We start from the raw sequence: 27841 nt of genomic DNA, 5'->3' as shown, positions 1-27841 counted from the left end.
TCAGGGGGTCGGACTAGATGACCCTTGCGCCGTCTTCCAAACATACAATTCTATGAGTCTAATATTAATTTTTTATCCCGACCTCCTTTCCTCAGCGCTTCGCCCCTCACACAACACCCCCGCGAGGTAGGCCTCGCAATGGAGACTCCGTTTCCCGTCGATCGCTTTTTCTCCTTACGGACTCCAACTCCCATCAGCCCCTGCGGCGACTCCTATGTCAGGGCATGACGGGAGCCGTAGTCCAAAGTGCCTGACGGGTCCCCACACGGGCTCCTCGTTCCCGAGGCGAAAGGTGGCGACTGGCCTCGCCGGAGGTGAGGGGATTTGAACCCGAGGCTCCCACCCGGGCGCCGCGCTCTCCTCAACGAGCCCACTAGGCCGCACGCCCTCCGAGGGGCCCTTCCCGATTGTTCCTAACTCTATGGGACGTGAGGGGAACGTCACTTCCGGGAAGCCGCCGGAAGTCGCTGGACGCTGTACCCGCGCCGCTCGGAAGCGCCTCCGACTTCCTTCCCGTCCCCCCCACCCGGTGCGGACGCGAAGGAGACCCGTCCGGCGGCCCGTTGCCATGGTGTTCTACTTCACGTCCAACGGTAGGCGGCGCGGGGGGGGGTTGGGTTGAGGGGGGAGGCGCCGGCCACGCCCACCGCGCCCCTCCCGCTCTCCATAGGGCCTTGTTTTTTGGGGGGGGGGGGTCCTCGCCTCGGTTTATTCGCCCTGTATCTGGTTTTTATTATTATTATTATTATTATTATTTCATTGGCATCCCCCGCTTTTCCTCAGAGGAGCTGAAGGGGGGGGCGAGCAAGGAGGGGGGACCCCCCCAAGAAGCACACCGTTTCATCCTCACAACAACCCCGCGAGGTAGTGAGAGGCTGTTGCTGCTGCTGCTTCATCGCATCTGCATCTCTCCCTTTCCCTCAGGGGAGCTCAAGGGTCCCGCACATAGTTCTACACACACAGACACACACACACACTCCAATTTCTTTATTTCTTATTTTTCAAAATGCAAAAAGCAGTATACTGGGGGGCTGGGGAGAGAATGATAATACAGTGGTACCTCGGGTTACAGACGCTTCAGATTACAGACTCCGCTAACCCAGAAATAGTAGCTTGGGTTAGGAACGTTGCTTCAGGATGAGAACAGAAATCGCGCTCCAGCGGTGGGGCGGCAGCAGGAGACCCCATTAGCTAAAGTGGTGCTTCAGGTTAAGAACAGTTTCAGGTTAAGTACGGACCTCCAGAACGAATTAAGTACTTAACCTGAGGTACCACTGTAATAATACAGTCATACCTCATGTTATGTCCGCTTCATGTTACGTTCTTTCAGGTTACGTCCCACGGCGACTGGGAAGTACCGGAAAGGGTTACTTCCGGGTTTCGCCACTCGCGCATGTGCAGGCGCGCAAAACGACATCACGCGCATGCGCAGAAGCAGCAAATTGCAACCCGCGTGTGTGCAGATGCGCCGTTGCAAGTTGCGCTCTTTTCATGTTGCAAACAGGTCTCTGGAACGGATCCCTTTCGCAACCAGAGGAGCCACTGTAATAATAATAATAATTATTATTATTATCTATTATTGGTATCTGAAGAAGTGTGCATGTACATGAAAGCTCATGCCAATAACTAACTTAGTTGGTCTCTAAGGTGATACTGGAAGGAATTTATTTATTATTTTATTTTATTTTGATTCGAATAATTTATTATTTATACCCCGCCCATTTGGCTGGGTTTCCCCAGCCACTCTGGGCAGCTTCCATTAAAATATTAAAATACAATAATTCATCAAACATTAAAAGCTTCCCTAAAGAGGGCTGCCTTCAGATGTCTTCTAAAAGTCAGATGGTTGCTTATTTCCTTGACATCTGATGGGAGGGCATTCCGCAGGGCAGGCGCCACCACGAGAAAGCCCTCTGCCTGGTTTCCTGTAACCTCACTTCTCGCAGGGAGGGAACCGCCAGAAGGCCCTCGGAGCTGGACCCCGGTGTCCAGGGTGGAGACGCTCCTTCAGGTATACAGGACTGAGGCCGTTTAGGGCTTTCAAGTTCAGCTCCAACACTTTGAATTGTGCTCGGAAACGTACTGGGAGCCAGTGTAGGTCTTTCAGGACCGGTGTCATATGGTCTTGGTGGCCGCTCCCACTCACCAGTCTAGCATCTGCATTCTGGATTAGTTGTAGTTTCCGGGTCACCTTCAAAGGTAGCCCCACATAGAAAGCATTGCAGGAGTCCAAACGGGAGATAACCAGAGCATGCACTACTATGGAGAGGCAGTCTGCGGGCAAGAAGGGTCTCAGCCTGCGTACCAGGTGGAGCTGGTAGACAGCTGCCCTGGACACAGATTTGACCTGTGCCTCCATGGACAGCTGTGAGTCCAGAATGACTCCCAGACTGCGCACCTGGTCCTTCAGGGGCACAGTTACCCCATTCAGGACCAGGGAGTCCCCCTTACCCGCCTGCCCCCTATCCCCTGTCCCCAAAAAACAGTACTTCTTTCTTGTCAGGATTCAACCTCAATCCTGAGAACCTGAATATACGTTTAAAGACTCTATACATCCCATGGAGGGTTCAAAATGCAGGTTGTCCATGGCATCATATCTGCCTTGATTCGTTTAAAAAAAAAGATTCTGAAGGGAAATGTTTCGTAGATTTCAGGCAACCTTAGCTGTGGAGTTTTTCCTTTGGTTGCTTTCATTGGGAAACATACTTTGGGGCAGAGGAAGCGCTGACAAATATCCTGTCCATAGCTCATTGCCGATTCAAAGTCTTTGGAGCTGATATGGACATCAGAATCCTGATCCACTTCTCTGAATGCTTCAGCTACAGCCCCCTCTGGCAGCTCAGGGGCCACAACATTGAAGACTTTTTTTTGAAATCTGCCAAAGTCAAAAAATCAAAGGTGGCATACCTAGTTATCCCCCACTCTTCCATTTCATCCTCACAATAGTCCTGTGCAGTTGGTTGTTAGAATTATTGGGAGTTTCTTCTATTTTTATCCTTGCCAAAGCTGTGAGACTGAAGAGGGGTCACCTCTTGGCATTTTCACATCTGGGCCACCTGAAAGAACTTCTGGGAGAACTCGTGGTCCTGGAACAGAGCTTCTGAACCTCTGAGCTAGAGCAGGACCTTATCATCTTACACAGCGGATTTTGTTGTGGGTGGGATGCAAATAAGTTGGGGGGGGGAGACACACTGTGTGTTTGTGTGGGGTTTGATCCGAAACTCTGGCTCATTTTGTTTCCCTTTTCCATCCCCTCAGTTGTTCCTGGCGCTGCTTACACAATTTACATGGGAAAAGATAAATACGAAAGTAAGTACAACACTCTGGCTATGCCTGTCAAGATGGAATCGATTTTATGTATTTTGTGTTTGACCCCATTTTTATTTTAAAACAGACCTTCTGATAAGTTGTGCATCTTCAGTCAGAACTTATTGGCTCTTGATATAGCAGAAAACAAGCTTTTATTCTGATCAGTGGGGATTCCCCTGCCCAGCATTGTTTTAGAAAACAAAAACCATTTTAGGATTAAATCCCTGACACTTTATGATAGCTTGATACAAAACAGTGTCCAGGAGTAAAATTCATGGGAAACATAAGTACCTCTAGAGACGTTGAAGTGAAAGGCAACTGCATTAACACTAATTTAATATAAAAACATGCAAAAAAAAAGTCTGCCCTTAACAACGCAACAACGTCTAAAGGAGCCAGTGGATGGGAATTTGCCTGGTTCCACATTTTCTCTGGCTTGCAGCCACCTATGCGTCCCCAAAATCTGCTCTGCAAGCGCTGGAAGGGAGGGAAACCCAAAATCTTCTTGCATAAGCATGCAGACATCGTTGGTGTTTGTCTCGAGAGACAATAGTGTGCCTCCAGAGGTGAAGTCAAACTGCTGCCTTAGCAGCACCGAAATGACCTCCTTAGGGTGCAAACCTGGGCAGTGTGCATGGAGGTCCTGGACTGCCCAATTGAGAAGACCCTCTCCCCCCCCTTGGTCTCACTGATGTGGTTCAAAGGAAAGCAGAGCAGGACGTTTGGCACCAGCAGGAGCTCCTGGAAGGAGGCATTCAAGGTGCCACCCAACTGTCTTAGGGACTCCACTCTGGATTTGTATAGGGTTTACTCCATGGGTAGGCAAACTAAGGCCCGGGGGCCAGATCCGGCCCAACTACCTTCTAAATCGGCCCGCAGACGGTCCGGGAATCAGTGTGTAGAATTGAGTAGAATGTGTCCTTTTATTTCAAATGCATCTCTGGGTTATTTGTGGGGCATAGGAATTCGTTCATTTTTTTTTCTTTCAAAATATAGTCAGACCCCCTACAAGGTCTGAGTGACAGTGGACCGGCCCCCTGCTGAAAAAGTTTGCTGACCCCTGGTTTACTCCTTTTTTTTTTTTTCATGCATAATTTTTATTAATTTGCATAATGCAAAATACAAAAACAAAATATAAAAGTTCGATTCTCATTTTCACAGGTTTTTAAGTATGACTTCCTTCAACCTTTCCACAAATCATCCGTAATAATCTTTTATAAAAGTTCGCATTTCTTAATTTGTAATGCCATTAATCATTCTAGTTCTTCCATTTCTCTTTAGACAATACTCTTTTCTTTTTACAGAGCTCCTTTAAAGCCCACTAGTGTTATCTGTCCATCACTTAAATTTTCCAGATATTTCGTAAAACTTTCCCAATCCTTAATGAACCTCTGGTCTTTTGAATATCTAATTTTCCCTGTCATCTTATCCATTTCCGCATAATCTAATAGTTTTGCTCTCCATTCCTCAATTGTCGGTAGGCCCTCTGATTTCCAATTTTGAGCTAATAAGACTCTTGCTGCCGTTGTTGCATACTGGAACAGCTTATGATCTTTCTTTTTTATCTCCCTTCCTACCAATCCCAACAGAAAAGCCTCGGGTTTTTTAACAAAAGTATATCTTAGAATTTTCTTCATTTCGTTATATACACTCTCCCAGAACCCTTTAACCTTTTGGCATTCCCACCACATATGGTAGAAGGTCCCCTCCCTTTCCTTGCACTTCCAGCATTTATTACAAGTTCCATACATTTTGGCTAATTTTGCAGGAGTCATATACCATCGGTAAAACATTTTCATTAAATTCTCCTTTAGTGTCACGCAAGCTGTAAACTTGAGATGTTTTTTCCAAAGTTTCTCCCATTCTTCAAAATATATATTATGACCGATATCTCTAGCCCAATATATCATTACCGACTTTACTTCCTCGTCTATTAAATTCCATTCCAATAACTGATTATACATTTTAGACAAAATTTTATAGTTGTTATTCAATATCTCAATCTGGAATCTAGAATCTTTATCAGCATATCCTTTGTCTTTAATATCTTTCCTGAACATTCCGTTTATCTGGAAATAGTGCAGCCAATCATAGACTTTCTCTTTGACCTGTTCGTACGGCTTCATTTTCCACTTTCCTTCTTCTTTCATTAACAGTTGTTCATAGGTAGCCCAATTGTCCCTCATGTTAATCTTTTTAACGCTCATGACTTCTAGTGGCGATAGCCAATGGGGTGTTTTAGGTTCTAACATATCTCTGTTCCTCTCCCATACCTCAATCAGTGGACCTCTGAAAATATGATTTTCGAAGCCCCTGTGTACTTTTCTCCTCCCATGCCATAGATAGGCGTGCCACCCAAATCTGTTGTTAAATCCCTCTAGGTCTAGCACTTCCTTATCTTCCAGTTTTATCCATGTTTTGACCCAGCATAGGCATGACGCCTCATAGTACAATTTCAAATCTGGCAGGGCAAAGCCCCCCCTTTCCTTCACATCTGTCAACAGTTTAAATTTTATTCTTGGTTTCTTGCCCTGCCAGACGAATTTTGAGATCACCCTCTGCCAGTCTTTAAATATCTTTATACCCTTAATTACAGGAATGTTCTGAAACAAAAACAACACTTTTGGAAGCACACACATCTTGATTGTGGCTATTCTGCCCCAAAATGACAGTTTTAGCTTGCCCCATGTTTCAATATCTTTCTTAACTCCTTTCCATACTGTCTCGTAATTATTTTTGAATAAGTCTATGTTTTTTGGCGTTACCCATATTCCTAAATATTTCACCTTTCTGGCCACCTCTATTTCCGTTTCTCTTTGTAATTCTTCAGTTTTATCTGTATTCATATTCTTTACTATAATTTTTGTTTTCCTTTTATTTAATTTGAAGCCAGCCACTTTTCCGAATTGGTCAAATTCTTCGAGTACCTCTTTTATTGAATCTATTGGATCCTCCATTGTTACAACCAGGTCGTCTGCGAATGCCTTAATTTTGTATTCGTTCTGCCCAACTGTTACTCCTTTTATCCCCTTATTTTCTCTTATTGAATTTAGGAGGACTTCTAACACCATTATAAATAACAATGGGGACAGTGGACATCCCTGTCTTGTTCCTTTTGCTATTCTTATTTCTGCTGTCTCCACATTATTTATTATCAGTTTTGCCTTTTGTTCCGTGTAGATTGCCTTTACCCCGTTATAGAATTCAGTGCCAACCTCCATATATTCCAATTGTTTCAGCAGGAAATCCCAGATTATGTTATCGAATGCTTTCTCTGCATCCACGAACAACAACAAACCTTGTTTATCACACCTGTCAGATAAATATTCTATAATATTTACTATGTTTCTTATGTTGTCCTTCATTTGCCTACCCGGCAAAAAGCCCGCTTGATCTTTGTGTATACTTTCTACCAATATATTTTTTAGTCTCCTTGCCAGAATTCCCGCAAAAATCTTGTAATCTATGTTTAATAGGGAGATCGGTCTATAGTTTTTAATCTGTTGTAAATCTGAATCCTGTTTGGGGATTAGTGTGATTAGTGCCTCCTTCCATGTCTCTGGTATTTCTCTTTCTTTAAGGATATTATTCATTACTTCTTGCAATGGAGTCAGCAAGACTGACTCCATTTCTTTATAATAGCTACCAGTAAACCCATCTGGACCTGGGGCTTTCCCTTTTTTTAATTCCTTTATTGCTTCTTTGATTTCTTCTACCTCAATTAGGGCACTCAATTTTCCTTTCTCCACTGTGGAAATCTTTTTTATATTCTTACATTTTAGAAATCTTTCTATTTTTCTCAGATTATTCCTTTCACTGTTTTTAAAAAGTCCTCTGTAGAAATCCAAAAAGGCCTTCCTTATTTCCTTGGGATTATTTATCTCTTCTCCCTCCACCTCGATTTTATTTATTGTGTTCTGTTCCTTCCTTTTTTTAAGCTGCCAAGCTAATAGCTTTCCTGATTTATTAGCATATTCGAAGCTTCTCTGTCTTAATTTTTTGACTTTCCATTCTATTTCCCTATTTATCAACATTGCAAACTGAGATTGTAAAACTTTAATATTCTCTTTTATTCTCTTATTTTTGGGGTTTTTAGTTAATTTTTGTTCGTTGTCCATTATTTGCTGTAGAATTTCATTTTTCCCTTTTTCTCTTTTTTTATTCTTAATTGCACTCTGTTGAATGAAGAAACCCCTCATCACCGCCTTACCTGCATCCCACACCACCTTTGGTTTTGTATCATTACCTAAGTTATCCTCGAAGTATTCCTTTAACCTTTTCTGAGCTTTCTCTACTATCTCTAAATCATCTAACAAGTAATCTTTCATTTTCCATCTGTATGATCTTTCTTCCAGCCCTTTCAGTTCCATTTTTACTGGGTTATGATCCGAAATCGTTTTGGCCTGGATCCCCACCCGTATAGATCTTGGTACTAGTTCTGCCGAGGTCCATATCTGATCTAATCTCGAGGATGAGTCATTGGGTTCTGAGTGGAAAGTATATTGTTTTTCCAGAGGGTATTTAAATCTCCAAATATCCACCAAATTACAGTTCTGAACCAATGAGAAGAAGGTTCTGGGTAGCTTTCCTTCTTTGCCCATTCCATCCCTTAACCTGTCCATCTCTAACGACACCACACCATTCATATCTCCCAATAGTATTATTTTCTGATCGACGTATTCAAATAGCTTTCCCTCTAACATCCTATAAAACTCCGATTTGTTATCATTAGGTGCGTATATCCCCACTATTATTAGGTTTTCTCCTTGCCAATTAATTTGAACCGCTACTACCCTCCCTTCTTCATCTTTGAAAATTTGCTGTGCTTCAATTTGTTTTTTGATATAAATAACCACCCCCCTTTTTTTACTTTGGTCTGACGATACAAATTCATTTCCTAATCTTTTATTAATCAAAACTCTTTTATGCTTCCTTGCTATGTGGGTCTCCTGTAAGCAGATAATATCTAAACATTCTTTCTTTAAGATGTACTCGATTTTATTCCTCTTTTTCTTATCATTCATCCCATTAACATTCCAGCTCCAAACTTTTAACACCATGGTAGTTTACCTTTGCAAGAAACTGCTATCTCTCTTTAAACTCTTTCCGCTCCCCCCTCCTCCTCTTCCTCTTCCTCTCCCTCTGTCCTCTCTGTTTCTTCTTCTGAGTCTTTCCTTCCTTCTGCCTCCTCACTTTTATCTTCTTCTTTTTGTATTTTCAGTTCTTTATATTTTCTTAAAAATTTACCGGTTTCTTCTGGACTTGTCAATTTTTGCCTCTTACTCTTGTAAGTGAAGGAAATTCCTTCAGGGAACTCCCATTTAAACTCAATATTATTCCTTTTCAGAGTCTGTACCAGTTCTTTATATGAGTCTCTGCGTTTTAGCAGCCTAACTGGGATGTCTTTGAAAATTATTACGTAATTTCCATCAATATTCAGCCTTTTCCCTCTGTTTTTTTGGAGAATCATATTCCTCATTTCCCTTTCTTTAAATGTAACTAAACAATCTCCTACAAATTTTTTATTTCTGGCTGATTTGGCTTTCAGTCTAAATGCAGATTGTACTGCGTTTGCCATCTCTTCTATTGGAATCTCCAACCAGAGGGCTAATTCTGTTATTAGTTTCTCTTTTATATTTTCACCTTGTAATTCTGGCACGGCTCTTAATCTTAAATTAACTTCCCTCTGTCTTAGTTCATTCATAGCAATTAAGTCTTTCATTTCCTCTTGGTTTTTGTTCAACTTCAAAATCTCAGCTTTTATCTTATCCTCCTCTCGTCTCACATCTTTCATTTCTGATCTTGTCTTTTTCAGACCTTCCTCCACTGCCTGTGTCCTCCTAAATACCTCTTTCAGTTGACCCTTCAATTCGTTAACTGTTTCATCTATCTTTTTGTCCATTTTCCCAATTCTATTGTCTACTTGTTCTAATTTGAGCTCTAAATTTTTCTCACTTTGTTTTATCTCCGCAAACATTCTTAAAATATCTGCTCTAAAGTCTGCTTCTTGTTTGGATCCCTTTCTATCCACTGGTGTTCCCCCTTCTGGTCTTTTTCCCATGTTTGACATTCTTACTTGATTAGGTACAGATACTCAGTAAAATAGAGGATCTTAGTTTCTAGCACCCGTTGAGCAGTACCCGTTTGGCCCTTGTGGCCCCGACCCACAGTATTTTAACAGTCCTTAAATAGTCCACGTGGATCAACTTAGTTCCTTTTGCAGTAGACCTTCTTTGGAGGTGTCTTGAAATTCTTAAGTTCTCACAAAAGCAGTGGGGAAGGTACTCTTAGAGAGTTCTTAGAAAGATCTTTTAAATTACAATTGGAGAGTGAAAGTTCACACCTTAATAGACCCTACAATTTAAGCTGGAAGAAGACCAAGAACATGTGTAAAGCAGAAGAAATACACAGAAAAGAAAAGGAAATCCAAGTTGTAGTAATATACTCTGTCCACCAGGTGGCTCTCTCTAATGCTACTCAGCTCCAAAGGCAGTCTCTCTCTGAGGGCAGTCTGGAGAGTCAAGCAGCAGAGGGAGAAAAACTATTTTCCGATCGTTAAGTAGCCATCAGAAATCGTAGATCTTTCCAACTCAAAACTGAGATGTCAGTTAACAGTCCTTAAATAGTCCACGTGGATCAACTTAGTTCCTTTTACAGTAGACCTTCTTTGGAGGTGTCTTGAAATTCTTAAGTTCTCACAAAAGCAGTGGGGAAGGTACTCTTAGAGAGTTCTTAGAAAGATCTTTTAAATTACAATTGAAGAGTGAAAGTTCACACCTTAATAGACCCTACAATTTAAGCTGGAAGAAGACCAAGAACATGTGTAAAGCAGAAGAAATACACAGAAAAGAAAAGGAAATCCAAGTTGTAGTAATATACTCTGTCCACCAGGTGGCTCTCTCTAATGCTACTCAGCTCCAAAGGCAGTCTCTCTCTGAGGGCAGTCTGGAGAGTCAAGCAGCAGAGGGAGAAAAACTATTTTCCGATCGTTAAGTAGCCATCAGAAATCGTAGATCTTTCCAACTCAGAACTGAGATGTCAGCAGGGAGATGGACGTGCAGAAGAGAGTTATAAACCAGGCTGATCCATACTGCAAAAGTAGGTAGTCTTTGTTAATTAGCCTCTGCAGCGTTTCCGTTTCTCCTAATGGCGTCGGCACTTTCTCTTCCGCTCTCACTTTACTGTAATCAGCACAGAGAAAGACTCCTCCTCCTCCTTCCCCCTCAGTTCATTAGGCGGTTCCAATATAGAAGCTTTACCCTCTGTCCCCTGTTTTAAACAGTCCTATATTTTTTTAATAGGTATCCAAATGCTTTAATAAAAGAGTCTTTCAGGGAAACAAAGCAATCACTAGGGGAACTCACTTTCTTTTCCGCGCTCTGGTGCTTTCCTGCGTGTTCGCTGATTCCGGATAAAGGCTGAACTCCATAAACCGTTTATTTTCCGCCGGGTTTCTCTGTTCCAGAAACGTTGCACCCCTCAAGTTTAGCTTACTCCCCGGTTTCCTATGCTTGAAAGCGGAGCGCTAACCCTCGGCGAGACCGGGGCTTTCCGCTACTTGGGAGGGTGGATATGGCTGCCCTTGACCTGCTGCTCAGCGCCGCCGCTCTCTTCGCCTCTTTTTGAGGTTACCTGACGGCGAGGCGAGCTGCGACCAGTCTCTGCTGGGCCCCTGTACCTCCGGACACCCTCCAGAGGTGTATCTGGGGTGCTTTTCGCCCTTCGGCACCCCCTTTTCCTCCCTTTGTAGGTCGGGATTTTCGCTCTCAACCAAATCCCTTCTCGCTTCGAGGACGCGCTCCACCGGAAGCGTAACCGACCCCTGGTTTACTCCTTAGCCTTTTCTCTTCCCGAAGATATCCCACAAGGCAGGATAGGTTTAGGATTAAGAGCTTTTCTTTTCCTAGATGGGCTACCTTCCCAGGTTGACAAGCCCCATCTGCCCCTCACTTCCCTCTACAGCATGTGCACAAACAGGCTTCTGGACCCGCTATTGGGGATGGAACTAATAGAGTTAATTCTTGGGTGCCTCAGACTGCATTTCAGCAAAATGCTGATGGCACAAACATGTTTATGTTATTTCTGTGTAAAATATTCCTCATTTGAGCCAAATGCTGATGAAAATTAGCATTTTTTAATAAGGGCATTTTCTTGCTTTTAGTGAACTTCCTAACATAGGACTGTGAGCAAGTGCTTGATCCGTGATCTCAGCCCCACTGAGATTGGGTGGGGGTTTTTATCTTAAAATTGGAATCCACGGAGGCCGGTCAGGCAATTCTGATGTATAAACTGGCATTTAGCTAAATGGTGTGTATCTGTATCCAATTTTTGTCAAGAAGCAACAGCTTTGAAATACTTTCTCAAAAGCAAGTCATCTCATAGATTCTTTTTTTCTGATTAGTTTGTAGCCTGAAAGTTGCCTGACTTTCAAAAGAAAGGGGAGTTTCTACTTACATTGTCACAGACTTTCCAATGTTATAATACTGAAATTGCGGAAGCAATTTCTTTTTGGTAGGAGTTCAAGAAATTAATGAGTAGTTCCTTGAAATACTTCAGCTGGTTGATTATTTTTGCACATGCAACTGTTAAAATTACTCTTTGATGGTTACCCATGACTTTTCAGATACCAACATTATTTTTAATCCTAAGGAAAATGTTTTCCAGAGTTGTTCTGTTGTTTGAGCTTGGTCCCTTTAAAATAACCTTTGAAATATCCTCTGAATTTATGTCCTCTCTACCAGTAAATTGTCCCAAATTGTGCTAATCTAAGAAGTCGTTCATAAGATTAAGTAGCAATCATCTGTCCCTTTTTGTTAAGGGTCACTTAAATTTATGCACCGAAATATGAGGTCATTTTCACAGACATAAATATATTTAGTAATATTAATTACACAGGGCCTTTCCCTACTTATAAGTAAGTACAGTGGTGGTTGTTTAGAGCACCTTTATTGAAATGAGACAGCTACTTCCAGATGATTTCTGAGCTAATCTCCCAATATCTCTCTTGAAATCTGTTTGTGTTTTTAAACTGAAGAAACATTTAGCAGCACAATCCTGGCATGTCTAACCAGATGAAGCCAAAGTATAAAAGGTTAGACTTTATTGTCTCACGATACTTAATGTGTGCACAAAGCATTTCCCTTGCAGACACAACCAAGGGAAACGTGTGTGTCTGTATCACCTTTTTGAACTGCTAGTGTTGCATTAATCGTTCAGCAGTGCTACACATCTGCTCAGATCCAGTTAGGAACTTCAGCATTCAAAATTTGCAGCATGGTTCAAACTGAAATAATGGTTCCTGTCTTGAAAGTTTAGTACTGAATTCCATTGTTTCCAGAGAGATCTTCCTGTTCCACAGTTTGGTTTATGACCCAGTGGACTCAAGTGATAATCCCTGTCCCAAAGGTCCAGTTGTAACCTGACTCTCAGGGAGGACTGAGAGGGAATTATTTCTGCTCACTGCTTGGCTTGGCTTTTTTCTTGCAGATGAAGACCTAATAAAACATGGCTGGCCGGAAGATGTTTGGTAAGTACTGATCTGAGCCTCTCTTTATGCACTGGGTGCAAGGTTTCAATAAGGTAGCAAGGACTTCTGAGTAAGATTAGCAGACATGAAATAAGAGAAGATGTGGATAAAGAACTGGTTAAGTAGCAAGAAGCAGAGAGTAGGAATAAATGGACAGTTTTCCAAGTGGAGGGATGTAGAAAGTGCCGTCTCCCAAGGATCTGTATTGGGACCTTGGCTTTTTAACTTGTTCTTAAATGGTCCAGACTTAGGGGTGAGCAGTGGGGTGGCTGAGTTTGCTGAAATTCTTCGGGGTGGCGAAAACAAAAACAGATTAAGAAGAGCTCCAAAAGGACCCCTCCAAACTGAGCGAATGGGTGCTAATGGCAAATGTAGTTTGGCAGTGACAGTTATCATAGAGTCTGAAAAGGTTCAGAAAAGCGCAACCTCCCCCATGAGGAAAGGTTATAGTGTTTGGGACTTCTTAGTTTAGAGAAAAGGCAAGCAAGAGGTGACATAAAATTTAAATTTTTTTTGCATAGTGTGCAAACCGAATGGAGAGTTTTTTTTTCTCATAACGTTAGAGCTGGTTGACATCAAATGAAAATGAATGTTGGAACTTCCAGAAAAGATAAAGTCCTTCTTTGTGCAGCACAGAGATGGACCATGGACGTTGCTCCTGCATGAGGCAGTGATGGCCACCAACTTGGGTGGCTTAAAAAGGATTAGACACATTCATGGAGCATAAGGCCATGGGTCGGCAAACTAAAGCCTGCGGGCTGGATCAGGCCCAATTGCCTTCTGGATCCAGCCCGTGGATGGTCCGGGAATCGTCGCGTAGATTGCCAGCGCACACATTCTTTCCCTCTTCCTCCCTCTCTCTCACACGGCGCTGGTGCCTCCTCCCTCCCTCCTCCTGGCTTCTCCCTGCCCTGCCTAGAGGAGGAAGGGGGCTGAGCTTTGTTGGTGTCAGCAGCAGCAGCAGCAGCAGCAGCGCTCGAGTGGCTGCCACTTTAAGCAGCCCCTCTCCGGAGTCCATTTGTGCGCCGCTCATCGTCCCTCCGCCGCCAGCCCCTGCCGCTTGCCACCGGGGCTCGTGGTGCTCTTGCATCTTTTCCCCCCTTCAAAATATAGTCTGGCCCCCCACAAGGTCTGAGGGACAGTGGACTGGCCCCCTGCTGAAAAAGTTTGCTGACCCCTGCATAAGGCTATCAGTGACTATTAGCCAGGAGGGCTCTGCTCTCCCCCCACAGTCAGGGACAGCAATGCTTCAGAAACCAGTTGCTGGAATCCACAGGAGGGGAGAGTGATGGTGCTCTTGTGTTCGAATCCCGATTGCAGTTTTACCATGGGGCATCTGTGAGAACAGGAGGCTGGACTAGACAGGTCATTGGCCTGATCCAGCAGATGCTCTTCTTTTGTACTCGTCATGGTAATTTGTGAAATGAACCGCGCTCCTTAGTAAAGCTGACAGCAAAATCACATTTTAGAGCCCTTTCTGCGCTGCATTGTATAAGACTGGAGGTGGGATCCTAGTTTTAAATTTCACTCTAAATGCAAAGAAAAGCCCCCTGTGCTTATCATGCCCCCTCCCCCAGTGTATCAGGGGCCAGAACCTTGATTTGATAGTTTCCCACAAAACAGGTGTGAGTTCTTTGTGTGTGTGTGTGTATATATATATATATATGCAGCAGCATTCAATGATTCAAGATTGTCTTGTTCTGTCCCCCCCACCTTCCCAAAAAGCTTCCAGTGATAATTTCCCAACATCCAGTTGCCATGTTTGTTGTCCTGCCAAGTGTTTTGTACTACTGGAGTATCCTTCCTTATATTTCCCCTTTCATCTGAGTCCAGCTGGCTCCAGGCCTTTCCATGTCTACTTTGCTATCTTTTTGGCAATTTCATTTCTGTAATCCCTTGTTATCTTTGTAATTTTTATCTGCTGTCTCTTATTACATTTGCGAATGCTGGTGTTTTATTCAGTTAGACTTTAACTAATATATAACTCCACGGTCCCCTGGGATCTGTTTTGACAAAGGCAGTACAGAAATGTTGTAAATTTATGATCTCGTGAGAAGCCACAAAGAAATGTTGTAAAGGACTGGATGTTGAATGATCAGGTTCCTGGCAGACAAAAGCACTTCTGCCTTGGCACAGAAAGTGGTGCCTAGGTTACACCCAAAGGCAGAGAGGATCCAAAGGAGTTAACATGATAATCTTTTTGCACTTCAGTAGATCCACCAACAGATTTCACACAAGCCATTTTGTATATTAAGCAAGCAAATGCAGCATAAACTACCCCATGAAGCATTTAATTCATTCTCTCCCCCCCCCCATTAACGCCCAAAAGGTTGCTGTGCTTTTTATTTTGGTTTATTTAAAATATGAAGAATGAAATGAGAAGTTAAAGCAATGGCTACAGTGAATACAGTGGTACCTCGCAAGACGAATGCCTCGCAAGACAAAAAACTTGCTAGACGAAAGGGTTTTTTGTTTTTTGAGCTGCTTCGCAAGACGATTTTCCCTATGGGCTTGCTTCGCAAGACGGAAACGTCTTGCAAGTTTGTTTCCTTTTTCTTAACACCGTTAATACAGTTGCGACTTGACTTCGAGGAGCAACTCATAGAACGTGGTGTGGAAGCCTTTTTTGAGGTTTTTAAAGACTTTGGTGATTTTTGAATCTTTTCCAAAACTTTCCCGACACCGTGCTTCGCAAGACCAAAAAAATCGCAAGACGACAAAACTCGCGGAACGAATTAATTTCGTCTTGCGAAGCACCACTGTAATGTAAGCAATGACAGTAGTTGAACAGACAGCAGGTGAGGGCAGAGTATGAAACAGAAATTAGGAGCTGCTGCGTGTTCCCTCGTGACCTTCCTCTTGTAGATGCTGCTTCTTTGAGCCACAGTGGGGAGGGGCTTGTGGACCAGTCAGACGGGTGGACTAGTCAGCTTCATCCTTCAGTAATAATAATACCGTATTTTTCGCTCCATAAGACACACTTTTCCCCTCCGAAAAAGTAAGGGGAAATGTGTGTACGTCTTATGGAGCGAATGCAGGCGGGAGGCAGGTGGGAAAAGCCCCCAAAAGCCGCACACACGCTCCGCGCGGCTCTTGCGGGCTTTTCCCCGAGGAGGGAGAAGGGCAGCCCGTCACTGATGGGCTGTCTTTCCCCCATCTCGTAGAAAAGCCCGCAGGAACTGTGCACCCTTTAAAGAGAGCACGTGGCTCTTGCTGGCTTTTGCGGGAGGTGGGGGACCTCGTAGAAAAGCCCCCAAGAACCGCACACACACACACTCCGCACACTCTTTAAAGGGAGCGTGGCTCTTGGGGGAGCCTTAGCCGCACGCAGCCTCTCCCGGGCAGGGGATGAAGGCTCCCCTTGCCCGGGAGAGACTGCGCGCGGCTTTCCCATAAGCCAGGACAGCCAGTGGGATTGCTGCTCTGCGATCTCGCTGGCTTTCCTGGCTTCTGGGAGTCAGAATACTTTTTTTCTTGTTTTCCTCTTCCAAAAACTAGGTGCGTCTTATGGTCTGGTGCATCTTATAGAGCGGAAAATACTGTGATTGAAAAAACCTTTTATTTGTATCCCGCCCTCCCCGGCCGAGACTGGGCTCAGGGCGGCTAACATCAAATATATAACATTGGTATAAAATCAAACAATAATTAAATTACCTCCTAAAAACAAGTCAGGATCAAATTAAAATCTAATTAGATGGCTTTCTGCAGGATTAGGGTTGGGAGCAGCAAATGTTCATCAGGTCCAAGTGTTTACGCTGTTCTTATATGGGCCTGTGAGAATACTGGTTCATACTAGTTCTTATACAAAAAGAGAAGCGGAGTCAGGCTGAGCCCTGGCCAAAGACCTGGCGGAACAACTCCGTCATTAAGGCCCTGCAGAAAGATGTCAAATTCCGCAGGGCTCTCATCTCTTGTGACAGGGCGTGACTGTTTGAAGGTGTCTGATGTGTCTGGAACGCTTTTAGGGCCCAAGCAATCAATTCTTCCCCTCCACGTCTCGTTGAGCAACAAGGCAGACTACCCAGGTTTGTTGATAATTCTTAGCCATTGGAAGATAGCGTAAATGCAAGCTTCAGACTGGGATGAGTCATAGACTGGCTCTATTCCTTGGAGGGGGAAATGGCTATAGAGGTTTTTGTAAACCTCTCCACCTCCATCGTTCTGCCCGGACACTGAGGTCCAGTGCCAAGGGCCTTCTGGCGGTTCCCTTGCTTTGAGAAGCCAAGTTACAGGGAACCAGGCAGAGGGCCTTCTCGGTAGTGGCGTCCGCCCTGTGGAACACCCTCCCACCAGATGTCAAAGAGAAAAATAACTACCAAACTTTTAGAAGACATCTGAAGGCAGCCCTGATTAGGGAAGCTTTTAATGTTTAATAGGTTATTCTTTTTTGGTGTTTTGTTGGAAGCCGACCCAGAGTGGCCAGGGAAACACAGCCAGATGGGCGGGGTATAAATTATTATTATTATTATTATTATTATTATTATTATTATTTGTAAAGCAGGGCAACACTGCACCCTTCAGACAATGCTGGAGAAGGTCCCTGTTTCAGTCCCTAGTGGCATCACCAAGGTAGGGCTGGGAAGGTCCCCTTCCTGAAAACCCGGAGAGGTGCTTCCAGTCAATGCAGACAGTACTGAGCTGGGGAGACCAATGGCCTGCCTCTCTATAAGGCAGCTTCCCATGTATCTGTTGGCCATCCTGGCCAGAGCTGGTAGGACTCGGGAGTCAGGCAACATCTTCAGGTTCCTCACCCGCTTCTAAAGCTCCACATAAGAACCTAAGCAGGGCTTGCTGGATCAGGCCAGTAGCCCGTCCTGTCAAGCGCCCTGTTCTCACAGTGGCCGTTCAGATGCCCCAATGAGAAACCCCCAAGCAGGATTCGAGCACAAGAGCAACTCTCCCCTCCTGTGGTATTCAGAAGCGTTGCAGATCTGACTGCAGAGGCCGAGCCGGGCCATCGAGAGCCCTCTCTTCCTCCGTGATGTGTGAGCAAGTTCCATGGTTTTGCTGTGCACAGTGTGAAGAAGGCCTAGTCTCATTCATCTCGCATTGCTGGCCTTGGGATCGCTAGAGGGAGCACTCGGCTCAGAGGGAATTGGCGCTGTTTTAGCAGCTGTTTCCTCCAGCCTTTCAATTTCCTCTTCAGGCCATTGCATACTTTTGCAGAGATGTGAGCGTGATAAGCCATAAAAATTCCTTCCCCCGCTATCAAGTATGCATGCTTTAAGATGCTGATGGCCAGGTGGCGGCCAGCCTCTTGCAGCGTTACGCAGGGCAACATTTCTTTTGGGTTGAATCATCTGTGCTGTATTGTGTGCAGGTTCCATGTGGACAAGCTCTCCTCTGCCCATGTCTACCTCCGGCTGCACAAGGTAAACAGCCTTGCTCTGCTTCTTGCCCTCTGTGGTGGTTCTTACTCAGCCAAGTGGTGGGGAGGGAGGGCCACTTGTCCACTTTGGGGGCTGCAGCCATCACCCCCTCCTCTCACGGCCTGTTAGCCTCCCCCAAGGTAATGCACCAGCTGCTGAAAACTATCATGTTTAAAAGAGGTCCTCTGATATATGCTTGCAACACTCTGCAGGTTTTGTCAGAGTTGATCAAGGCCATTTATTATAAAGCCTATAAAATATTCTGCATAAAAGGAAGAGCCCCTGTGACTGGCTTTCTGGAGCTTTCCTCCAGGCCTTTGGTCAGGGCACAGCCTGACTCCCTCCTTTGGCAATCTTCACAGAACTTTAGCCTAATGGTTGCCATCATTTTGAGTTGAATTAATTTTATAATGGAATGATTTTAGAATGTTGTACTATTTTATTGTTGTTAGCCGCCCTGAGCCCGGCTTTGGCTGGGGAGGGCGGGATATAAGTAAAATTTATTATTATTATTTATTGTTTCTTCAACATATTGTAGCCTCTGAAAGCTACTGTATTTTTCAATGTATAAGACACTCCCATGTATAAGACGACCCCTATTTTTGAAGCCCAAAATTAAGAAATAATTAATTGCAACATTCTGTGTATAAGATGACCCCCATTTTTAAACTTAAAATTTTTTGGGGGGAAATATAGTCTTGTACATAGAAAAATACAGTAAACCCACTGATTGTGGTGTATGATTTTGCAGACTGTGTCAGATGCATCTACTCTGCACAGTTTTATTCCGTGATTTTCTTAGTCTTTAAAGTGCTGCAAAACTATTCGGGTTGTATCCGATTAAGTTCTACTGAGAGCAGACCCGTTGGAATCTCTGGATTTTGATGGGTCTACTCTGACTAATTTGGTGGTTATCTTTGCGGTAAGAGACTAATGCAATGGCCCTGCGCTTCCAGTTTGGTCGCAGGCACCCTTCGCTCTGCCTGCAGAATCCACTTCCTTCCCAGCATGCCTTTTGCCTGTTCCTCCGCCTGAGCTGCTCACTTCCTACCTTGCTTCCTTTCAGGGGCAGACGATGGAGGACATCCCAAAGGAGGTTTTGATAGATTGCGCTCACCTGGTGAAAGCCAATAGCATTCAAGGTAAGGCGTTGATGTTCTGCAGCATGTTCTGGCCTGGAGAAACCAGCAAGGATTCAGAGAGGAATGATGGGTGGCGAATAAGGCCTTTGGGGGCCAGTTGACGCTGCTCTGATGGTGTGGCTTCTCCCATCCGTCACCTCGCAAGGGGCAGGCATCGCAGGAGCTGCTTAAGACGTCCTCCCTTCCCTCCTTTGCCAGCCCAGTCAAAAACCATCTCTCTGATGCAACATTTCTGTAGAGGGGCCCAGTGTCTTGGGGAACAGCTGCTGACATTGCATTGTTGCCAACCTAAAGGACTCTTATTCTTTATTCGTTTATGTTTATTACATTTCTGTCCCACCGTTTTCCTCCTAGGAGCTCAGGGTGGTGCGTGTGGCTCTCCCACTTTCCTCAATTTAATCCCCACAACAACCTTGTAAAGTAGGTTAAGCTGATGAGAGGCACGGACTGGCCCCCAAGGTCACCCAGCGAGCCTCATGGCCACGTGGGGATTCGAACCCTGATCTCTCCCAGGACCTAGTCCAACGCTAACCACCATACACCATGCTGGCTTACCGAATCTTGCGAAGAGTTGTTAGGAAATGGGGTTGAAAGGGGGTGTGGGGGAGAGAAGAATCAGCTTGGTGAACAAAACGGCCCCCTTTGTTCTTCTAGGCTGCAAAACGAATAATGTCAGCATTGTGTACACTTCCTGGGCCAACTTAAAGAAGACGGCAGAAATGGACGTGGGGCAGATCGGGTTTCACAACCAGAAGGACGTAAGTGTCTTGCCCCCGCTCCCATCTTCTCAGATACCCACCTCCTGGATCCAGAGCACTGGCCCACCAGGGAAACAGCGGGAGGTTTGCTGCATGGGTAAAGTGAGGAAGGAGTGGGTGGGAGTTCCTGCTGTCGTTCTTCAGGCATCGCAGCACCCTTTGGCTCCTCTCCCACCGAGGTTACAGTCTGTGCGGTGCATGGATTGCTGGTGGGGGGGTGGTTTGCAGGGGGGAACTGCGTTTGCTCTGCCAAGCTGTGTGTTATGCAGCAACCATTTATTATTTCATGTGAGAAGCCACAAAGATTAAGTAAGGTTTGAAGCAGACAGAGGCTGTATGCCACTCTCCTCTCTCTCTCTCTCTCTCTCTCTCTCTCTCTCTGTGTGTGTGTGTGTGCGTGCGCGTGTGTGTTGTGTGCGCCTGCCTCTATCCACAGTTAATTTTTTTTCCAAGTTAACAATGAAGATTGTAATTTATTGCAAACACAACTGAACTTTATTAAGAATTTCAACATAACAAATTACCAAAAACATAACCCCAGAGTCGGTCACGACTGGACCTAATGGTCAGGGATCCCTTTACCTTTACAGAGATGCGCATAGGTGAGGTCAAGATCCATGTTTGCTGGGCAGGCTGGTGAAGCCCCACCTGCATCACATTTAGTTGGGAGGGGCTGAGTCTCCACTGCTTACCACCACCTGTTCATTTTCAGAGGGGTGTGTGCAGGGCTCTTGGAGATGACGACAGGGATTGAGCTGGGTGCTTTGCATGCTTCTTGTCATCACCCTGGAATGTGCTTGTGTGTTGGGCCTGAAGATGCCTCAAGACCCTTTTGGTTCAACCCCCTCCCAAAAAAAGACCTTAGGAAATGAGGTTGGGAAAATATGAAGAGCCTGGTGGCCTATCTAGTCCAGCATCCTGTTCTCAGACGCCCCCATTGGGAAGTCTGCAAGCAGGATTCAAGCACAAGAGCAACTCTTCCCTGCTGAGATTTCCAGCAGCCTCGAACTGTGAAGCCAAAGCATGGCCATCATGGCTAGCAACCGTTGATAGCCCTCTCCTCCATGAATTTCTCTACTCCTCCTTCAAAGCCCGTTGGGAGGAGACTCTGTCCAGAGTTCCCAGGCTGGGTCAAATGGGCCTTGACTTGTTTACAAGGCACCTTGCAAAGTTCATGCTTCTCCCATGTTCAGCATTTTCCTTGCAAACCTGGAACCTAAAAGCACATCACTTCCCTCCCCACTTTTTGTGTGTGAAAAGTTCAGCCTGGAATTCAAAGGAAAGCCATCAGCCAGAGGCGAACCTGTAAAACACAGTCAGTGGCCTATAATGGGGAATGAGAAACCCCGTTTTGTTCTCCTTCAAGGTCCTGAGCTACTCCAGCCAGCTGAGCATTTCAGGGGTGCATTTTTTGACTTCAACACTTACATGGGCCTGTGACTTGTTGATGCGTGTCATCCCTCTCCTCTCCAGTGTGCGAGGCTTCCCCACAGGGTCGCTTGGGCTTGAAGCCCTGGCGATGTGGCCAGGATTGAGGGATAGCAAGGGGAGGTGGGAGCGGCGATGGCCTCCAAGAGGGGATGGATGCGGTGAGCCAGCCAGCCCGGCCTCCTGGGGGTGTGCTTTGGCCGTTGCGCAGACTTCCTGTGTTACTCTGGGCGAGTGATGTAATCTCTTGAGCCTGGAAAAAAGAAACCTTTCCAATGACATCAGAAGGATCGAATCAGATACTGGAGGCCCTCTGGCATGGGATTAATTTTTAAAAAAAATGTATTTTTAACCAAATGAAGGCAGGAAGTTGCTGACTTAATGTTTTGAACTAGCGACATGATGGAAGGGCAGAGTAGTGTCTGACAACTGTTCAAAACAACCTCAGTTCTGAATAATTAGAAGTGGAAGGGTGACAATGGCAACCTTCCGCTTGGTCCTGGCAGGAGCCACAGCTGTATCTGGCCTCATTCCCTCCTTACAGATGCTCAGGAGAGCAGGGCCCTGGGCTTTTCCTCCTGTGTTGACTTCGTGGGGGTGGGAAAGATGAGGTTTATCAGGGATGCTGTGCCTTCCAGTTTGACTGTAACTCAGTTGCCGTTCGTGCTGTCCAGGGAGCCCCCAACTGTGATGGTTTCTTCCTTGCCTGCCTTCCTTGTGCCAGCCTTTCCCAGAAACATGGAATTGTAAGAGTTGGAAGGGACCCAAAGGGTCATCAGGTCCAACCCACTGCAGTGCAGGAATCGCAGCTTTGGCCTCCAGCGATTTTGAGAAGGTGGGTGCAGGTCTTGCGAATGCTGAGCACCGTTCTTTTCTGTCCCCAGGTGAAGATTGTCACGGTGGAGAAGAGGGTGAACGAGATCCTGAACCGGCTGGAGAAGACCAAAGTGGAGCGGTTCCCGGACCTGGCTGCCGAGAAGGAATCCCGCGACCGGGAGGAGAGAAACGAGAAGAAAGCCCAGATCCAGGAGATGAAGCGGAAAGAGAAGGAGGAGGTGAAGAAGAAGAAAGAGATGGAAGAGCTCAGGTGAGCCAGGCAATGACCCCCTTTGGGGAAGTCGAGTTGGGCCCGTCCCAGTTGAATGGGGGTGGGGTGGGATGGTTGTAGGAAAAAAAGCAGAAAACCAAGGCAGCTGGCCTGCTTTCCTGAGCAACACAGCCCAGGGCTAGGCACAGATTTGTCTTCCCTTTCTAGATGAATTCACACATAACTTTTAAATAACCGTGATATTATGCCATGATTTAGGACCTGACTCTACGGGCCAGCAATGTGTTGCACCGAGAGGCTCTCCGAGCAGCGAGAGCGATGCCTCTTGGCCTTGCTGCAAACGTAGGCAAGCAGCTTCCTGGCAGGGTTTTTTTGGGGGGGCACAACCCCACCCCCACCCCTGTGACAGTGGTTGGTTCCTTGGCCAGTGTGCCTCTTGCCACCCCTTCCTTGTTGGTGCTGGCCAGTGGCATAAGCATGCGAGTGCCCCACTAGGGTGCGTTCAAGCAGGCCGGTTTTCGTCCATGAACCCTGCCTCCTTGCTAGGCTTTGGTTGCAGTTCACTGCCTCCTGGGCTCCTCTTCCGTGGATTTGTCAGGAAACTGGTGTTTGGGCTGCCTTGGTTTGACTTTGGCCAAGGTTCAGAGATGACCAAGGGTGTGTGGTTCTCTATGTGCAAAGCTCTGATTCCGGCTTCGGCTGGGGAGGGCGGGATATAAATAAAAAAATATTATTATTATTACTATTATTATTATTATTAAAAAGTTGGTTGCAGTAGCCCTTTGAGCCTCATGGGGTGCTGATCTGGGGGGCCCTGGACCTTTGCAGATGGGTGCCTGACCGTCAGTTGTGGGAAATGAAACTCTTTTGGAGTCCAGCTTTTCCGATCTTGCAAGCTCTTGAAGGAACTTTTAGAGCAACAGTGGGGATGATGCAGCCTGTGGGCCAAATTAGGCCCAGGAAGGATAATAATTTGGCCCCGTTTCCCCCCAAACCGTGCCCACAACATAGGTGCTGTCATGTGTGGGCCAAGTAAAAACGTGTCTGCAAAGGAGAAATTGGGAGCCTTGAAAACGTGGTTGTTCCTTGGCAAGTCATCCTTGCTATAAGCGCCAGTCCGTTGACTGATGTTTAAAGTGAGCCCCTCGGGCCTCGCCTGCTTTCGTATGGGATCCTTGTTTGTGGGCTGCGTAGCTTGAGAGGAAGAAGGGATAGATTTGTGAGTGCCCCTCTGCTTCTTTCCTTTTGAAATTGGGTTACCTGATTTCAGGTGATAGGCAGGTGGCTCATAAGAACATCAGGAGTGCCAGCGGCTCATCCGGCCCAGCATCCTGTTCTCCCAGCGGCTGACCAGATTCCCCCAAGCAGGACCCAAGCGCAAGAGCCTTTCCAGCTCCTGTGGCTGCCAGTGACTGGCACTCAGGAACATCGCTGCCTCCAAGCACTTTGGAAGTGGAGCAGAGCCATCCTGGCTAGTCACAGTGCTGCCAGCCAGTTTCTGTTCCCCACCCCTGCATTAGAGGGCCGTACTTTTTTGCCAGCCAGGTTATCTCTGGCTGAGCAATGTCTGAATGCACTGTTGCCTTTCCTTTTGCAGGAGTTACTCTTCCTTAATGAAAGCGGAGAACATGTCCTCCAACCAGGTATGTCCAGGGTGCTTCTCGCGAGGAGCCTGTTGCCCTAGTGAGCAGCAGGCTGGATGGGCGTGGTGGCAAGCTCCTTCCAGTTCCACCGCTGACGTTAGCCTTTGCTGAGCAAAATCCCTGGGTAGAGAGAGCAAGCTGGGTTGGACTGGATGGCCTTTGAGTGTCCTTCCAGCTTGATGGTTCTACAGTTCATGCTTTCCCCATGCAGGCTTCCTCAGAGCTAGTAAACTTCAGCTGGGGAAAGTCTGCACCCTTATGCAAGGGCACTGCCACTGCCTCTCCAGTACCTCTTGGTCAAGCTGGGCAGCAAGAGCCCTGTGAAAAGAGGGGAACTCCCACCACTCCTCTGTTTCTCTGGTGGGATGCGGGTGGCGCTGTGGGTTAAACCACTGAGCCTCTTGGGCTTGCCGATTGAAAGGTTGGCGGTTCAAATCCCCACGACGGGGTGAGCTCCCATTCCTCGGTCCCTGCTCCTGCCAACCTAGCAGTTAGAAAGCACGCCAGTGCAAGTAGATAAATAGGTACCACTGTGGTGGGATGGTAAAGTGTTTCCATCCGCTCTGGTTTCCGTCATGGTGTCCCATTGTGCCAGAAGTGGTTTAGTCCTGGCCCCATGACACAGAAAGCTGTCTGTGGACAAACGTCGGCTCCCCCAGCCTGAAAGTGAGATGAGCGCCACAACCCCATAGTCACCTTGGACTGGAATTAACTGTCCAGGGCTCTTTTACCTTTACCTTTTGTTTCTCTCCTTTGGGGTCCTTTCTCACTGTTCATAACTGGGCCTTCTCGGTAGAAGCACCCACCTTACGGAATGCCCTTCCATCAGATATCAAGGAGATAAATAATTTGTACAGTGGTACCTTGATTCCCAAACTTAATCCGTTCCAGAAGTCCGTTCTAAAACCAAAGCGGTCTAAAACCGAGGCGCGCTTTCCCATAGAAAGTAATGCAAAATGGATTAATCCGTTCCAGATTTTTAAAAACAACCCCTAAAACAGCAATTTAACATTAATTTTACTATCTAATGAGACCATTGATCCATCAAATGAAAGCATTGTAGGAGAACTCAATTTAGAAATGGAAAGGACTCAACAGGAAGTGGAACACATTTTAATTCCGAGGCAAAGTTTTCAAACAGAAATGCCTACTTCCTGGTTTTCAACATACTGTTTCCAACTTGTTCATAAACTAAGCTGTTCTAAAACCAAGGTACCACTGTACAACTTTTAGAAGACATCTGATGGTACCCCTTTTTAGGGGAAGTTTTTTAATGTTTGATGTTTTGTTAGACTTTTATATTTGTTGGAAGCTGCCCAGAGTGGCTGGGGCTACCGAGTCCGTTGGGAAGGGTAATAATAATAAAATTATTAGTGTAATAATAATAATTATTATAACTCTAAGCCAATCTTAGCTTGAGAGTGGAGCATAAAGAATACAGGAATGAGAGAAAGTGCAATAGACTGCCTGGTGGCTTCCCCATGCCTCCCTTTTGAAAAAATGTTGAAAGGAGTCTTGCGTTTATGCAGTTGCTTTCGTCTCTAGACTTAAAAAGCTGGATGGGCCCAGCAAGAATTTAGCCTCTGGGCTGTGCGCAGGAGGCAGAAGAGGCTTCCCAGCCAGAAAGTGAACTCCAAACTCATTTGCCTGTAAGGGTTAGAGTTTTGTGACTAGAATGAGGAGGCAGTAAAGACTTAATCCTGTGAAGCTGCCTGTCCCCAGCTGGTTGGCATTGTTTAGCTGTGGAACTCCCTCCCATAGAATTAATTCTGGGATCCAGCCTGAGAGTTGCCCAATCCCTGCAAAGCTTGCCCGCCCGCCCTTAAAAGATCCTCTAGAAAGCCCTTTTCCTGTCCTCCCCTCCCGCAGGACGGCAACGACTCAGATGACTTCATGTAAACCAAGGCACCCTCCTCTTGGACGATGAAGACGGACCTGAGCTCTTCGCTGTCGGTGCCAAAAATAAGCAAGCGAACTTGGGAGTCTCTGTGCCCGTTTCATCATTCTGGCCAGCGTCCAGGAGGAGGTGGGCGGCTCCCCTTCCTGGACAGACGCCCTGTGGCTGCCACCTTCCAGTTCCAGAGCCGCGAGGAGGCGTGCACCTTTCCAGGGGAACTTGGGGAGGTGCTGGTGGCTGTGGCTTTTCCTGCCCGAAGCCTCCTGGGGAGCAGACCGTGACCTTAGAATCGGAGTCTGTGACCTGAGTCTTCATTTCACAGTGTTTGGGTTTAGGGTATTTTTTCCTTAAGTGATGGGTTTGTGGTCCCCTCCTCCCTTTGGTCGAGTGCACCTGTGTCAAGAGTCTGGTTCTCTCTTTAAACTCTGTAGGAATCTGCTCAGCACAGCTGCGTCACCCGTGCTGTAAAATGCTTGCCTGGATCTCGAGAGCATCACTCATTTGAGCAGTCATCTAACCAGGGGGATGGGATGGGACTTTCATTCTGGGGCCCCACAAATCTCACTGCCCCTGTTCAAGTAAAACTGGACTTCCGTGTGATCTCTGTCCAGCCCACTGGTGCCCTGAGCGAGGCCGGCTGTGGGATCATCCCAGGGCTCTGGCGGCAGAATTGTACCTCTCCACCCTCAGCTACCAGCACTTGCCTTGTGAGGGACTCCTTGCTTGCTTGCTTCTCTTCTGCCTATTGCCCTAGTAGCAGCAGCTCAGGAAAAGCTCTCCTTTGACTGACCCCTCCATAGCAAACTTCAACCGCTCCTTTTTCACTCTTTTTTAAAGGCTGGCAATGTGATTCTCTCTCAGCATGCTTTCTTTCTGCAGTTAGGGAATCTGTCTGTCTCCCTGTGTCTCTCCCCCCCCCCATCCCCCGCGTTTTGGCTTTTTCTCTCCTCCACATCTCGTCACCAGCATCTCGTTTGCAAAGCTTGGGGGTTGCAGAGGGTGTCCCTCCGACTAGCAGGGCTCACAGCTGTTTGGTTCGCCTCAGTGGGGAAGGTTGCAAGATGCATTCCTTGAAATTTCTCAAGCAGGGGCGTCACAGTTCCTCTCTGAAGTTTTCCAAAGCAGAGAAGCAGACTGGGGAGCCTCAGATTGTGGGGGCTTAGTTCCCAGTTCCTCCAACAGCATCAGGACTGCCCTCGTCCCCTCCAGAGGTTCGAAGTTCCTACCACAAGACCTGACTCCAAGCTCCCAGAAAACGCCTTTCACGTTGCCATGGGGTCAGGACCAACCACGTGCTCCTGCTGCCCCATCAGGGGCCTTAAATGAAGAAGCGCCAACCTCAGTCTAGGCCAGCCTTCCCCAACATGATGCCCTCTTGATGTTTCGGATTATGGCTGTAGTCACGCAGCCACACTAGCTGGAAGTTAAAAGTTCCAAAAGTTTGGGGTGGGGGGCATCAGCTTGGGGAGAGTCTGGCCTAGGGCTTCCCCTAATACCTCCATCGTGTCTACAGATCAGTGCTCTGCCTGACCTCAAGAAAGACTCTAGAGGATGTTAAGTGTGTCTGTCTGAACCTTCACATGTGTGCAGTCTGCATGGGCGGCTCAGCATTCCCTTCTGTGAGAAATAGGATCTTTGGCGCAGAGTTAACGCACATTGCCTGAATGTGTGCCTGTTGCTGCAACCCTGATGCCTAATAAAAAGAAACTTGCACACCAAGA

The 27841-nt window shown here is 46.2% G+C and overlaps 1 protein-coding gene and 2 long non-coding RNA genes across 4 annotated transcripts in view; all 3 read left to right on the top strand.

Moving 5' to 3' along the window:
- Window positions 1–27841, top strand: part of LOC308474769 — a 161491-nt gene that overhangs the window by 94478 nt on the left and 39172 nt on the right. The gene's annotated exons all lie outside the window — the stretch shown is intronic.
- LOC308474737 overlaps window positions 1–27841 on the top strand; it is a 60284-nt gene that overhangs the window by 28343 nt on the left and 4100 nt on the right. The window lies entirely within an intron of this gene.
- Window positions 407–27841, top strand: CCDC25 (coiled-coil domain containing 25). 2 transcript variants are annotated; one of them, XM_081001175.1, is made up of 9 exons: window positions 407–593; window positions 3259–3309; window positions 12796–12835; window positions 18156–18207; window positions 19271–19346; window positions 20001–20104; window positions 22417–22619; window positions 24178–24223; window positions 26093–27841. In XM_081001175.1, the coding sequence occupies exons 1-9, from the start codon at window positions 422–424 to the stop codon at window positions 26120–26122; spliced, it is 774 nt and encodes a 257-aa protein (XP_080857301.1). In that variant the 5' UTR covers window positions 407–421; the 3' UTR covers window positions 26123–27841. The 2 variants fall into 2 exon arrangements, with proteins under 2 accessions (XP_080857301.1, XP_080857300.1); XM_081001174.1 differs by lacking the exon at window positions 26093–27841 and adding an exon at window positions 25822–25908 and having other exon boundaries at window positions 24178–24274.

This window comes from Podarcis pityusensis (assembly GCF_964106645.2).
Source record: "Podarcis pityusensis genome assembly, chromosome: 3".
In the NCBI taxonomy this organism is placed as follows: Eukaryota; Metazoa; Chordata; class Lepidosauria; order Squamata; family Lacertidae; genus Podarcis; species Podarcis pityusensis.
The sequence above is the reverse complement of the archived record's forward strand: the minus strand, read 5'-3'. Positions and strand labels throughout refer to the sequence as shown.